The sequence below is a fragment of the Leuciscus leuciscus genome, assembly GCF_965113295.1.
Source record: "Leuciscus leuciscus genome assembly, chromosome: 17".
NCBI lineage: Eukaryota > Metazoa > Chordata > Actinopteri > Cypriniformes > Leuciscidae > Leuciscus > Leuciscus leuciscus.
Genome location: NC_138741.1, coordinates 9,203,847 through 9,217,499, shown reverse-complemented (window position 1 = coordinate 9,217,499; position 13,653 = coordinate 9,203,847). Strand labels below are relative to the sequence as shown.

General features: G+C 36.5%; 1 protein-coding gene and 1 long non-coding RNA gene across 7 annotated transcripts in view; one reads left to right on the top strand and one right to left on the bottom strand.

The window, feature by feature from the left end:
* Positions 1-13,653, bottom strand: part of slc24a4a (solute carrier family 24 member 4a) — a 63,735-nt gene that overhangs the window by 23,714 nt on the left and 26,368 nt on the right. For all 5 annotated transcript variants that reach the window (XR_014199177.1, XM_082143257.1, XM_082143259.1 and 2 more), the window contains 2 exons: positions 469-545; positions 73-147 (listed from right to left, as the gene is read on the bottom strand). Coding sequence is in view for 4 of the 5 variants with exons in the window: in XM_082143257.1 (XP_081999383.1) it covers positions 73-147; positions 469-545 (152 nt within the window). In the remaining variant the exon portion in view is untranslated. The remainder of the gene's footprint in view (positions 1-72; positions 148-468; positions 546-13,653) is intronic.
* Positions 2,736-4,386, top strand: LOC309479312. 2 transcript variants are annotated; one of them, XR_014199182.1, is made up of 4 exons: positions 2,736-3,292; positions 3,514-3,579; positions 3,721-3,810; positions 3,976-4,386. It is a non-coding gene; the product is annotated as an uncharacterized lncRNA (long non-coding RNA). The 2 variants fall into 2 exon arrangements; XR_014199183.1 differs by having other exon boundaries at positions 2,736-3,579.

The window sequence follows — 13,653 nt, the reverse complement described above, 5'->3', positions numbered from 1 at the left end:
ATGAAAGGATGATGTGGGGAATTCTGGTTTTAGAAGAACAGCTCATTGTTACCACTGTACATTTATTCTTACCTCACAGATCTTCTCTAAAGAGGTCACGAAGTAGTCGTCACAGACAATAGCAAGGGCCAGAAACATATATAAAGCCTGAAATGGAAAGCAGAAACCACAATAAACCCATTAAAGAAAGACAAGAATGAGATGCACCATAATGGGGTTGATGTGCAGAAATAATTTAAGCGGTGTCTAAGTGATCTTCTGTTCTATAAGCAGTTGTTGACAGGGTGGCCTCAGTGCTGTGAACTCATAGTGGCAAACTCATGACCAGTCACAAATGACAAAAAAAGCTGACAAACTATTTATAATTGTCATAAAATTGTCAGACATGCACCATTTATCCTGGATGACAAGGTCAACTGGTGAGCAAGGCTAGATGTTGATTGACGTGCACACACAAAGTTTGCCTACCGCAAATATGTGTAGCAGAACAGCTCCTTGTGTACGCTGTCTGTTGGTGAATGCATCCATGGGGAACTCGAGGATGGCTGCATTGGAAATGAGAAAGAAAGAGTCACTTTGGCAAAAGTTGTCACTTTCCATGAAATGATGGTACAGTCCAAAGAACGATTGGAATGTGTGGGCAACAGAATATAAATTATGCCTACAAGGGACATACTACTTAATCATAATGCAAGAAAAATACATTGTATGTAGTACACATGGTCACCAGTGCATGGGACTGCATTTATTATTTCACACACTGACACACCACAGCCATGGGAAAAAGCTCAATTTAGAAATAGGAAAGAAAATGACTGATAGATGATAGCATGTAAGCAGTATAATAAGCTCAGAGAGACTATTCAGTGATGCATCCAGTATTGAGCTTTGCTAGCGGGATGCCTCACTTGCTACACCTAGTACTCTTGGATCTGGGTGGGTTGAATATGGATTTACACACCCAGTATACCAGACTCTAGAAAAATATCATAGTTGTAGTGTAGTTAAAATGTAAATTAAAAAAGCAAATACATTTAAAAAATTTTGCCTGACACATGGGGTCACTTGCCCTATGAAACATCCACTTGCAGTGCAATTTCTCTAATGGTTTGAATTTTGAATAGTAACAAAAGAGAACAAATAAATAAAGGGCTTATATAATATGCAGGCTTAACGGGGTCACTGATCACGAGATACATCTTGCAGTGAAATTTGTCTAAAGTAAAAATGTGTCCAATAAATAAACCAACAAGCCGATATGAATTAAAATAAAATATGTGGGTTTATAAGAGTCAGTTCTACTATAACAGACAAGGTAATTAAGCAGTTACCACTAGTCCAGTGGTTTTCAAAGTGTGGGGCGCGATAAGCAGAAAAAACAAAACAAGAAAACAAATAAATAAATAAAAATAAAAATCAGCCGCTGCAACGGCATTCAAGTGCGTGAATAACGCTCTGCCTTTATAAAGCGGCATCGAACGACAATTACACTGAATTGTTCTTCTTCAGACCGTTGACTTGTCACCTTTAAAACAAGCCCAACACAGAAGTTGCTCGCCATAGAAAAGCACCTCTTTAGTGGACGAATCACAAGCTACTATTGTGAACGCGCCACTCCGCTGATGTGAAATTAAAAGTTAAGTTCTGTTCTATTATTTTCTCTTACTGTTATATGAATTAATGACATTACAAAGTGAAACTAGATTTTTTTTTTTTATGTTTAAAGGGGGGCGCAACCAAAAAAAGTTTGAGAACCACTGCACTAGTCTAACAATAACAAGTCTTATGGCTATACTTTTGAAACCTTAACCCTCTGAGGTCGGCAAACGCGCCGACGCGTTTTGCTGGATTTTTTTTCACATAGCAGCAACATAAACTTAAAAAAATCCATCATTTATGGTCATATAAATAAAATAAATACATGATTATAAACTATAGAGGGTCTTCTTTTTTTTGTGTACACTCACATTAACATCAAAACCTTGTTTTTATTTTTAAATAAATTAAATAAACAGGGTGCGCTTTCAGCTCACTCTGTCTCCGCAAAAATCTGAAACTCAGCTAATACTTATCACACAACCATGAAACATGCGTCTAAAGAAAGCTTTAAATTTCTACTTTTAAATAAAACAATTCACATTCAAAACAAATATTCTCATGCAATGTAATCTGTATGAAACTAAAGAGAAGTACAGTTTCTCCCGTCTCATCTAATTATCTGTAATGAGTTCACACCCACTCGCAGAGCGCGCTATTCATAAGATAATGTGCTGAGGTGATCTATGCAAAATAGGTAAACGCCCCCTGAAATGCCTTAAAACCAGCAAGTTTCATTCATTCTCTTTCCTGCGCCGTTGGAAGATGGCACGAAGCGTTCACATTTTCCTCAGAAGACTCTGACGACGAACGTTTTGCCGTGGATAATATTTCGGATGAGTAAGTCTTTTTAAATTTACTTGCATTAGTTGACAAGCTGTTTTATATAAACGTCTGTTTTCTTTCGTTTTTAATAGTTTTGTTTAAAATAACACATTTCGAGCTTTCTATATATTTCTCTGGTATTTTAGTTTGGGTTCATTTATGAGGCGAGCTCCAGTTAAAATGCCGACACGGAGCTCTTTTGCCAGCTATTTTTAATTCTTATGTATTAAATACAGGTATTTGGTTGATTAAATAACGATTAAAATTAAGATACAATTAATACAAAACGAAATTCACTTTAAAGAGTAGGCCTATTTAAACTTTTCATGCTTTTTATGCTCTTTTCATGCATAAATAAACTTATTTGCACAAACGCGTTTCGGCGTGTGCCTTCAGAAGACTTTATACAGCATAGCCTAGACTTGCTGTATAATATGTACAACGATGTTTAGATCATAGGCCTGTATGAAAGTTAGAATTTTGAAATTAATTTAGAAAATATTATGTATGTTTAGATTATATTTTGACTAGTGTTTATGCTGCCTCATTATCATCAACGAAGAGTGCTTGCAAATATCTATTGCAAATGTGTGTATGTGCTGAAATGTGTAAATATGCCCAGCTGATGAATTGCAAACGTGTTAATGTTTGCGTTGTGCTATCTCCGTAATGGCCCATTGACACGCAATATATGCCTACAGCACGTGTCTACAATTATTCGCATCAGTTATTCATATAGACTAATGGTAGGCTAATATACTTTGAAATATTTATAATAGTTTTCAACTTTTAAAAAAAAAAGGAATGTAGCTGCATCTCCTTCATCTGCAACTCGGAGGGCGCGCAGCAACACAGTCGAACATCAGAAAGAGTAAGTACATATTTACCCATGTTCGTTCAATTTTGTTTATATAGCCTACTTAATACAATATGAGCCTGTATGACTTTATTTATTTTTGGAGGTTGGTTAATAATGTTACATATTTTTTCTTTGTGTTATCTTATCAGCATGCTAATGCCCATCAGTTATGCATGTGCTGGAATAGTACTCTAAAATATATGATAATAATAGTTTTCAACTTTTTTTGAAAGGAATGATGTAGGTTCTGCAACTCGCACTAAGAGGGCACGCAGCAACACAGACAGAAATCAGAAAGAGTAAGTACATATTTACCCACTATTTTACAGATGTTAGACCTGATGTTGTTTTATCAACATGCTGACTGTCCATCAGTTATGCATGTGCTGGCATAGTACTTTGTTCAACCTTTATTAATATTAATATTATTATTTTTATAGGAATGTGGTAGCATCACTCTCAACCTCACCTGCAACTCGCACTGGGAGGGCACGCGACAGGTGTCGTTCAGATTTGAGAACAACTGAAAAGTAAGTACACTTATTCCCTTTCTGTCATTCTGGTTTTACATTGTCCATACAAACATTATGTGTCTGTATGGCTTTGCATCTGGCCAATGTTACTTTTAATGATTGAAATGCAGTTGTTATATTTTGTGTAATAAGCATGCTCACAGTTGTTTGTTTGTTTTACAGCTATAAAGGTGATGGTGATCATCAGACGCCTGTTGCAAAGAGGGCCAAGACAAACATTCAGACAAGCAACAAGCAGTCTACTCTGTCATGGTAAACAGAGACTGACATTGATATGGTTCCACAGACTCTGAGATTCCTGCCTGCACGGAAACCTGGCCCACAGCTGAGTCCTGCTGATGCACACACTCCTCTGAGTCTCTTCAAAATGTTTTTTTCTGAGAATGCAGTGTCAACTGAACATTTGAGAAGAACATTTGCACAGTTGGTCGCAAGATCTGTGTGCTTTGCAAAGGACAGCTTGGTAAAAGGCAGGACACACCTTGGAAATGCCAGGCATGTAATGTTCACTTGTGTCTTCAGTTGAACAGGAACTGTTTTCAAAAATGGCACCAAGACATGTAACTATATTCTATCTGCATTTATTTTAGTTTATTTTGCTCATTTTGCACTATTTTGCTTTATTTTGCTTAGAGCCCGCATCAACTGGGCATAAGCATTTACTGTGATATACCTGCAAATTTAGAACATTTAGTTCCTCCACATAAGAGGAATTACAATAAAACAGTGAAAAACTCCTCTACTTTGTCCAGGCTGCCTCACTTGATGGGCCATTAGACATTGGGGGAGTGTCTGTCACACCCCTGGTCTGAATCTCATTAATATTGATATATATTGATGGGCCATTACCCCTCTCACGCATAAACCTTTTCTGACAAAAAAAAACTGTTTTACAAAGTTAAAATCAATGTATTGTTTTATGAAAACAATTAGGCAGGATGTTTTTCACATCATTTTGAAGCCAGAACTCGAAGCGACAACATACATTAGTCAAGAGTCTTGTGGACACATATTTAGTATGTGTTTTGTGGTCTTATTTCAGCAACTTTCATTTTTATTTTTTCAAATAACCACGCATAAACATTATTCTCTTAAAAATTCAAACATATAAATGCATGTTTTTCACATATTATGGTAGCCCTGTTTGTGCTATATAGAGTGAATTTACACCTTTGCCATTAACATGTTTATAAACAACTTAAAGCACAAATGTCAGAGCATGTCAGAACACCTCCAGGGCCCAGAAAACCCCTCAGACCCCAGAGGGTTAAATGTTTACATTGTGAGTGCCTCACTGTAACCATGCTTTTTATGTTTGACAAGAACAAAGGGACAAGTCCAAAATCATTTTCTGTGATAATCAGCATTTTGCCACAAATGCAGTAGACAGAGCTTAAATCCATATTGAACCCGGGACATTCCTTTAAATCTGGTTTATATGCCTCCAAGGCCTGTTAGAGCAAAATAACTAAACATCAAAACCTCACAAACACATGGCTGGGTAGGTCACACGTCAGTACATTCTGTCATGGCAGCCCTGTAGGTCAAATAATTCCCAAAGGTACAACATGCTCACTGTCAGGGCCACACTACCAAAACCCTCACATAATTAAATCAACATCATGCCATAATCTATACAGGCAGCTGCCACTCTAAAGCAAATGAAATCTCTTCAGTACTTTTGGCCTACTGATGGGGACAACCATAACGCAAGTTGCCACAATGATGCTACGGTGTTGTGAGTGGTTGCTGGATATTGCCAAGTAGGGCTGGGTATCGTTCAAAAAAATGTGTTATCGATACCTTGACTCCGATACCGGTTCCTGAATGAGAGTTTACTTTTAACAAGATTATACATCACATATTACCTAAAAACAAAAAAAACCACACACAACACTTGACAAACACCCCATTTCCAAATGATTGGAATTCATTAAAACTCACACATTTAACTACTAAATCTGATGTTCACAAAGCGTTTGAGAATATGGAGGACAGTTTTGGGGAAGATCCGTTTTATTTGCAAATTGCTCCGAATGTACTAAAGTTTCATGAATGAGGACCATTGTATGGACAAAAATGACATTTTTTTTATATATAAAAAAAAAAAAAAAGTTAAATTTTGAAATGTTATCCAACTACATTTTCTGAAAACTACATGAATGGTCTTGGGGATGGGAAGTCTCCATGATATTCTGGGTCATATATAGGCCCAGCGTTTTGCTGGATTTTTTTCACATAGCAGCAAAATAGACTTAAAATACTGTCATTTATGGTCATACAGACTTAAGAAATATGACAAAATAAACTGTAAAATGTCCACTTTTTTATGTGTCCACTTACAATCGAAACAAAACATTGTGCTTTTGTAAAATAAAGAAAATAAACAGGGTATGATTTCTGCCTCTCCGTGAACGTTTTTTTTTTGGAGCACGTCTCGAAACTTAAAACTCAGAGAATACTATTCACACATACATGAGCAATATATCTTTATAAACATTTAAGTGTCTTTTAAGTTATCTTATTCAAAACAAAAACAAATATTCTCTGTATATGTAATCTGTATGAAAAGAGAGATGTCAGTCGTTCTCATAGCAACTCATTATCTGCTAATGTGAACACGCCTACAGAGAGCGCGCACTATTGAAACGCAAATGATCTGAGGCGATCTTTCTGTAAACGCCCAAATCAACTCGATAAAACTCATCAAGTTTTGCTATGAGAAATAATAATAGCATAATAGCAATATAATCCTGGAAAAATTTACCTCAGAAGAGCTGGTTTCGGTTTCATTTCGAGGAGCAACGGATCCAGCTGAGGATTGTGAATAGTAAGTTCCTTATTCTTAAGTGCTTTGTTCTAATCACGATATTGAATAGTGTCTGTAAACCGCAAACAGACTGTTTAAATATGAATCGCGTGTCTACGGGTGAATGAACGGCACAGATGTGCACTGTTGTTTACTACAGGCACTTACATTAGTAAACATGCTATTTTTACATCTACTAGTTTTGCTTTTCCCAAACTAAATTGCTATACTGAGATGAGTAAAAATCGACTGAAATATGTTGAAATAAAATGTCTAACGCAACGTATTAAACTGCAAATTAACATTTATATGCCCTATATTAACATATCATAAAAACAATGTTACAGATGAAATTTGAATGTTTAGACAAGATTTCGTTGACTAGTTTTGGATAGATTATAAAGTTTCTACTGTAAAATAGACTACTACCACATCAAACAATTTCTGCTCATATGTTAAATGCATAGTATGGGATGTTTTGTCAAAAATAAATTAGATATTGAATTATCAACAAAGATGTTATTATAGTGTTTGTTCCAATGTATATTCAATCTAATACGCATAAAATGTATGCTTTTTACAAAGAAAGATTACACTTCAAATAGTGTTACAATTGTAATTGTTGTTGATTTACATGTGAAAACTTTAATAAAATAGCAAAAAATATATTTACATGGTAGATATATTTACATAGGTCAATATAAGCCTTCTCATAAATTTTTATTTATTTTTTATTAGTGACAAATTTGGGATTCATTTTTGGAATTAAAAAATTTGTGGAAAAGACAAAAAAAAATTCAAGATGTTTCCAACTCTAACTTTGAACCCATTCTGTAGAATGGTCCTATATATATTTGGATTATAACTAGGCTATATGATTGATTGATAGATAGATACACGCATACCTGACTGAAAGGCTCATTATGCATGTCATTGTCTTTTCAGGTGTGAATCACAGCATTATTCATGATCATTCACACCCCCACGCATATTGCCTTTCCAAACAAAGTGTCTTTTACATCAATTTACATCAATGCATTGTTTTATGTGAATGAATAGGCAGGATGATATTCACATAACTTTAAAGCAAAAACTCAAGGCGAAAACATCCATTAGTCAAAAGTCTTGTGGACACATATTTCGTTTATGTTTAGTTTACACATATTTGTATGTGTTTTGTTTTTTCAATAACCATGCTGTTACACCCCATCTAGGGGAAAAGGGTGCAACATAAAAGACGACAACATGAAAATAAACATTCTCTCAAAAATACAAACATGTTGCTCACATATGGTAGCCCTGTTTGTGCTGAATAGAGTGTAATGACACCTTTGCCATTCATATGTTTATAAGCAACTGAAAAAAGCACAAATGTCAGGGCATGTCAAAACATCAAGGATCCCAAAAACACCTTAGGTGTTACCCTAAGGGGTAATGCAAGACAGACTTTTCCCACCGATATTATCCTTCAAAGCAAACACCAGTGATGAAAGCGTCTGCTGTGAAAATGCATCAAAAACGGCTTAAATCTTCTACTACCAACTCATTTTTCAGTCTGAAGAGCTCATTTAAATACTCGAGGAACTAATAGCTCTCCCCATTAAGAAGTAATCTACCATAAATGACAGCAATAGCGGCGTGATGTTTTATCACAAGCACCATCATCGCTTCCATTGTAGTTATCTGAAGGGTTGAGAAAAACTAACGAAATCCCAACGTTTTATCCATCAAGCGGAAGAGAGTGATTGGTGCCCTGATCACATTTCCCTTCCCACAGCTTGCCCCTCCCATATCACGAGAAGGAGAGGACACCCTCAAGGTCGTCTCTTGAGAAAACCCACAGAGCACATGCAGACATACAGAGTATCATGCACAGCCTACCAGAAACAAAATACACATACACTCAAGACATTCACAGCAGCCACATCCAAGAGAACTGAACTGCTTGGTGCTACTGAATACATTATACTTGCATATAGTAGCTACATTATATTTTGAAGCCAAAGGGTTATATGCTAAAAAAAGAAAAAAAAAAGAAAAGGTGACCCGTGAGTGCACATGCAAAAGTTGCCACCATAATGCTACGATGTTGTGGGTGGTTGCTGAGCAGTTGCTAGGGCATTCTGGGTGGATGTGAAGCCATTGATAGGTGGACCCAAATCAAATAGCCCACCAACAAGTCTGTTTCTGGTCTCTAGATATGGCACGGATCCCTCCTTCAATTTAAGCCTATAGGCGTTTTAGCAATTGTACCATTTCGCCCATCAAGCAAAACTCATACAGAATGTCCGATCGTTTAGAAAAGTAACAGCAGTTTCGTAAATGTGTTACAAAAACAATTAAAGTCAATGGGGTCCAAAACATTGAACCTCAATGACATGTCATTGTACAGACAAATAAAAAAATAAAACAAGTACACAAAAAATGTAAATACACATTATGTTCCCATAATGAAATTAACACAGTTTAAATTATACAGTGCATAGTATAGCCTACTTGAATAGTGCATCAATTGGGACACAAGTCTTCTGAAGAAGCATAATCGCTTTATATGATAAACAGATTTATTCATATATAAAAACAATCAATCAACAGAGCTTATCAAATATTGCAAACACAGAAGGTCAACCATGCTTGATTGACACACGAGAATAAATAAGGTTTAGGGAAAACAAATATAAATTAGTATATATGATTAAATATCAGCGGATACGAATGATGCAACCATTTTCCATAGGTGCTGCTTCTGTAAGACGGGACTTCACGTGGTATTCAGCAGGACCTGCTGCTGACAGTGTAAGTTGTTTTTATCCAGGTTGATGCACTTGTGTGAAGCATCACAATCTCTTGCAGGTAAATCTATTAAAAGTCCTTAGGAGCTCTGGCATGCTGCATCCATTATTAATGAAAGTACCAATAAAAACAATCTCTCCCTGTCTCTGTGGACATCATGACAGTGCTTTCAGGTGGAGGTTTTGTCAGTGTATCCAAACAAATGGTGAACAAAATAAAGTACAAGCAAGTATGCATGTGCTTTGGGTTTGTATCTGCTATACAAACAGCATATAAGATGAGCTACTGTGGAGAAGCATCTCAGGTAGAGAGACCATATGTGCTTCTCTCCCATCATCTGATGACCTTTTCCATCAACGTCTGTCCTGATGTGAACACACATGGCAGGATCAGCGCCTTGCAGTTGGACATACTGTGCTGAGCTGAGGGTGTGTGTGGTTGTCAGAGTGGCATGTTAAAGTCGCTGCCTTATGCAAGAAATCGTAGGATGTGTTCAGAATGGCATATACTACATACTACTAAGGGCTGAATGATATGGCTAAAAAAAATTATCACGATAAAAAAAAATTCATATCAGTCTCTAATGATAATTATGATGAATGTCAAATCTGTATTTCTTTCAAGTTTAAAGGCAGATTTTTGCAACTAAGTGAAAGTTATAGAAACCAGATCAATAATTGTGGTTTTAAACTACTCTTTATTGTCAGAACATGACAAACACTTCATGTTTCTGAATGCTGTAACCTTTTTCAGTCATTTTTCCTTAAAATAAATATCTTAATAGAAAAGTTGATTTTTTAGTTTCTGCATGCGGGTGATACCGTTTCAAATCATGAAACAGGTTTATGTTGCCTGACTTTGATGGCACGTATCTTCAGCACAGTTTGCAGTGCTGGCTGTATGTAATATTACATGTTGTAATATTAATAATAATATTACTATTAAAATTACATATTGTAACAAATACTGTGCGTTCACACCGCCGCCGCCGAGAGCGTCAAAGTGGCCGGAAGTCATTCATTTTCAATGAGAGCCGGCGGCGAGCTCCGGCGAGGGCGGCGCGGTGCGTCTTGGACGGTGAGAGCGGCGAAGAGAGTTGAAGTCAGGTCAACTTTATGGTAATAAGCTATGACGTGGTTCGGCGGCAACCAATCAGAATGTAGAAGTCCTGCGCCTGAGAGGATTCCAGAGAACACAATCGTGTAAACATTGGTTTAAAAAGATCACGCCTTCGATCTACGTCAGAGCATCAGAGCGTCCCCGAATCTTTCTCCGGCGTCGTTGGCAGGGTGGCGAGAGCGAATTTTGCCGCTCTCGCCGGTGGCAGTGTGAACGTACAGTTAGAAATGCACATTTGACAGTAGCTTGAGTTGACAGTAGTAGTAGTAGTTAGGATGCAATGTAAATTTATGTTCATTAACAAAAAAAGTAGGGCTGTCACGATTCCTTGATTAAATTTGAGTTCTCGATTTAAAAAAAAAACTTGATTGCAATTTACCAGTGTCGAGTAACCATCAAAATACCTCAAGTAACACATTCCACAGGCGAGAATTCATGAAATGCATTATTAGACTGTTATCTAAGGCTGCATGATGTATTAAAAACCATACTATAGAATAGTGCTATTGTGAATTCACAAAGGCTTCAATTCAGTTAAATAAATATACTGTTCACTCTGTTTTACAGTGAATAAAAGCCTAAATTCAATCTGTTCATCATATAAAGTGATAAAGTGATGAAAACTTATGCAGTTAATTGTAACGTGTACACCTATAGGACTCTCAAAGTGGGCTGGGCATGAGTGATTGCTGGAATGGGCTAAGCTAGCCATCCTGTGGAGGTGGTTCTGTTGGGAATGCCATTTCATGTTTAACTGTGGATAGTGTGTGGTTACTGCCAGTGATAACAACCCAGAGCACAACCTAAGACTTATTTACTGCTTGATTTGAAAGCAGAATTACACCAGTCAAGGTCTGTAAGCATTTAAATGTCAAATAGTTACGAGTCTTTTCCTGAATAAACGGCGTAGTTCATAAACGGGAGCAATCCGGAAAGAGCACCATTAATTTTGGATGAAATACAATGCCGCCTCTAGCCCCATCTCTATCTGACAAGCCTCCCACTGTGACAGCATGTTTTCTTTATTCAAAAGCTTTACAGTTATGCAGCATATCTCAGTGTATTAACCTATGTCAGTGCCTGAACTTGCAGTAGTCACATCTTAAAAGTGCACACTCAAAGCATAACACATTCTACCATTTTCCCTTATGAACGATTCAATCAATCTTTTCCAGTCTGTGAAAAATGTAAGTTCCTAAAATAACCCCTCTTCACAGGCACAGGAGCATTCTGCTTATTCAATTTTCAGTCATCAAGCTGGCATCCAACCCAGACTGTCTGAGCGCTCGCTCTCTTTCGGATTACTTATTGATTTGAGCTGCTTCTGAGGAGCACAAACATAATGGAGGCCGCTCTCATCAAAGCACCTGCTTGTTTGCCTATGTGAACGCCTCTTCAGTGCGATTCTCCGGTTACCAAAATCACAAGAACAAGCAAAATATCTTCTCTTTACAGCTATAGATTGAATTGTGCATGTTTGAATTCTGAACATAAATGCAGAATGTTCTCTCTTGAGAATGCTGTTTGCGCGTTTTTATTAGTTGTTTCATGTCGTTCTTGAGCTGACGAGATTGGTATGATGCCCTAATCACATCAAATTATATTAACTTCACATAAACTGACAATGAAGGAACATATTGTTTATTAAAAAGAGAAACAGAAGGTTATTGATGACAACCTACCCTATAGTCTCAGCTTCAGAAAGTGTCCATGGACAGCTTAGGGTGCATGCAGAAATGGCAAGATCTGGCCAGCTCCAATTTGATTGACTGATTGCTATGTAACTTCCATAAATCAGTGTGCAATTAATTTAAATCTGTCTGCTAGGAAGGAGCGTTTACGAAGTACTAAAGATGCTACAACAAGCTCTTCAAAGGAAGCAAACAGAGAAATAGAGCTAGCATAAAATCCTTAAAAGATATTTGAGAGGCACTTAGTATCAAGTAAACTTGGTATATAGTCAGGACTGTTTACAGAATGCCTATGAAATAATTGCTACTCATTACTTTTAGATGGATGAAAATTCTGACCACAAAGTTGCAAGACATTAAACAAATTGCTTAGGTGTAGTCTGTGCAAGCTTTCACAGAGATTGCTGTATCAGTACTTGAAAGTGCCACCACTTTGCACATTGGCTGATTATTACGGTATCATCGATTTCACATTTACCTGCTTCTAGGCTAAATGTCACAAAGCTAGAAACTCTGGCTGGTTGTTATGTTGACTTTTCTTCTGTGAGTAGGTTATTATTGGCCAGAACAATATTGTGGTGAACTGTCAAATGTTTTACACAGTGAGAGTATAATTTACTGATGTTTTGTGAAACACCTTAATTTAATATGAGGGCAGACACTAAACCTCTCAAGAGCAACTGCATAAATGAACAGCTATAGGTATGCGTGGACACTGTGTTGATGTCTACAGCAAGGGATGAACAATGGTTTAAGTAAAACATAAGATGTTGTTGGACTGCTGCTCTAATGCATTTTGGAAACAATCCACCATTGATCTGGGCTGGAGCTCAAATGAAACTAAGGTTGGTTTTACACTAAGGGATGCACCGATACCATTTTTTCAGAATCAATCCGATACCAAAAATTCTGAGTATCGACCGATACCATTCGATACCAGCGCCGTTTTTTTTGTTGTTTTTTTCAAGTAGAATTTCTATAACTCTGTGTTGAATCACTATTTTGTGTGCTAAATACAATCTACATAATACAGACAACTTCATTATAAAGAAAAACAACAACAACAAAAATATATATGATTTAATCTGACATAAATGCTATTATAAACTAGATTAGTGGATAATAATTCAGCAGTAAAATTTAGTCTAGAAAAATCACGAGTGCACAATAATTGTATACAATCTTAACATTTTGTGCAAAAAAAACGTTTAGTGGGGAACAAATAAGAGACAATAAGTGTAACACTAAATCTGGTAAAACGTTACACATTGCTCTTTGTATTGTAAAATACATTCATGAAAAACAAGATAACAAAAATCAAAAATATCAATTATTTTATATATAGCCTACTATAAAATTGAGACATTTTTTAAATGTATAGCACAGCTGTTTAATGAGGTAGCAACATATGATAGATAGGACAGAACA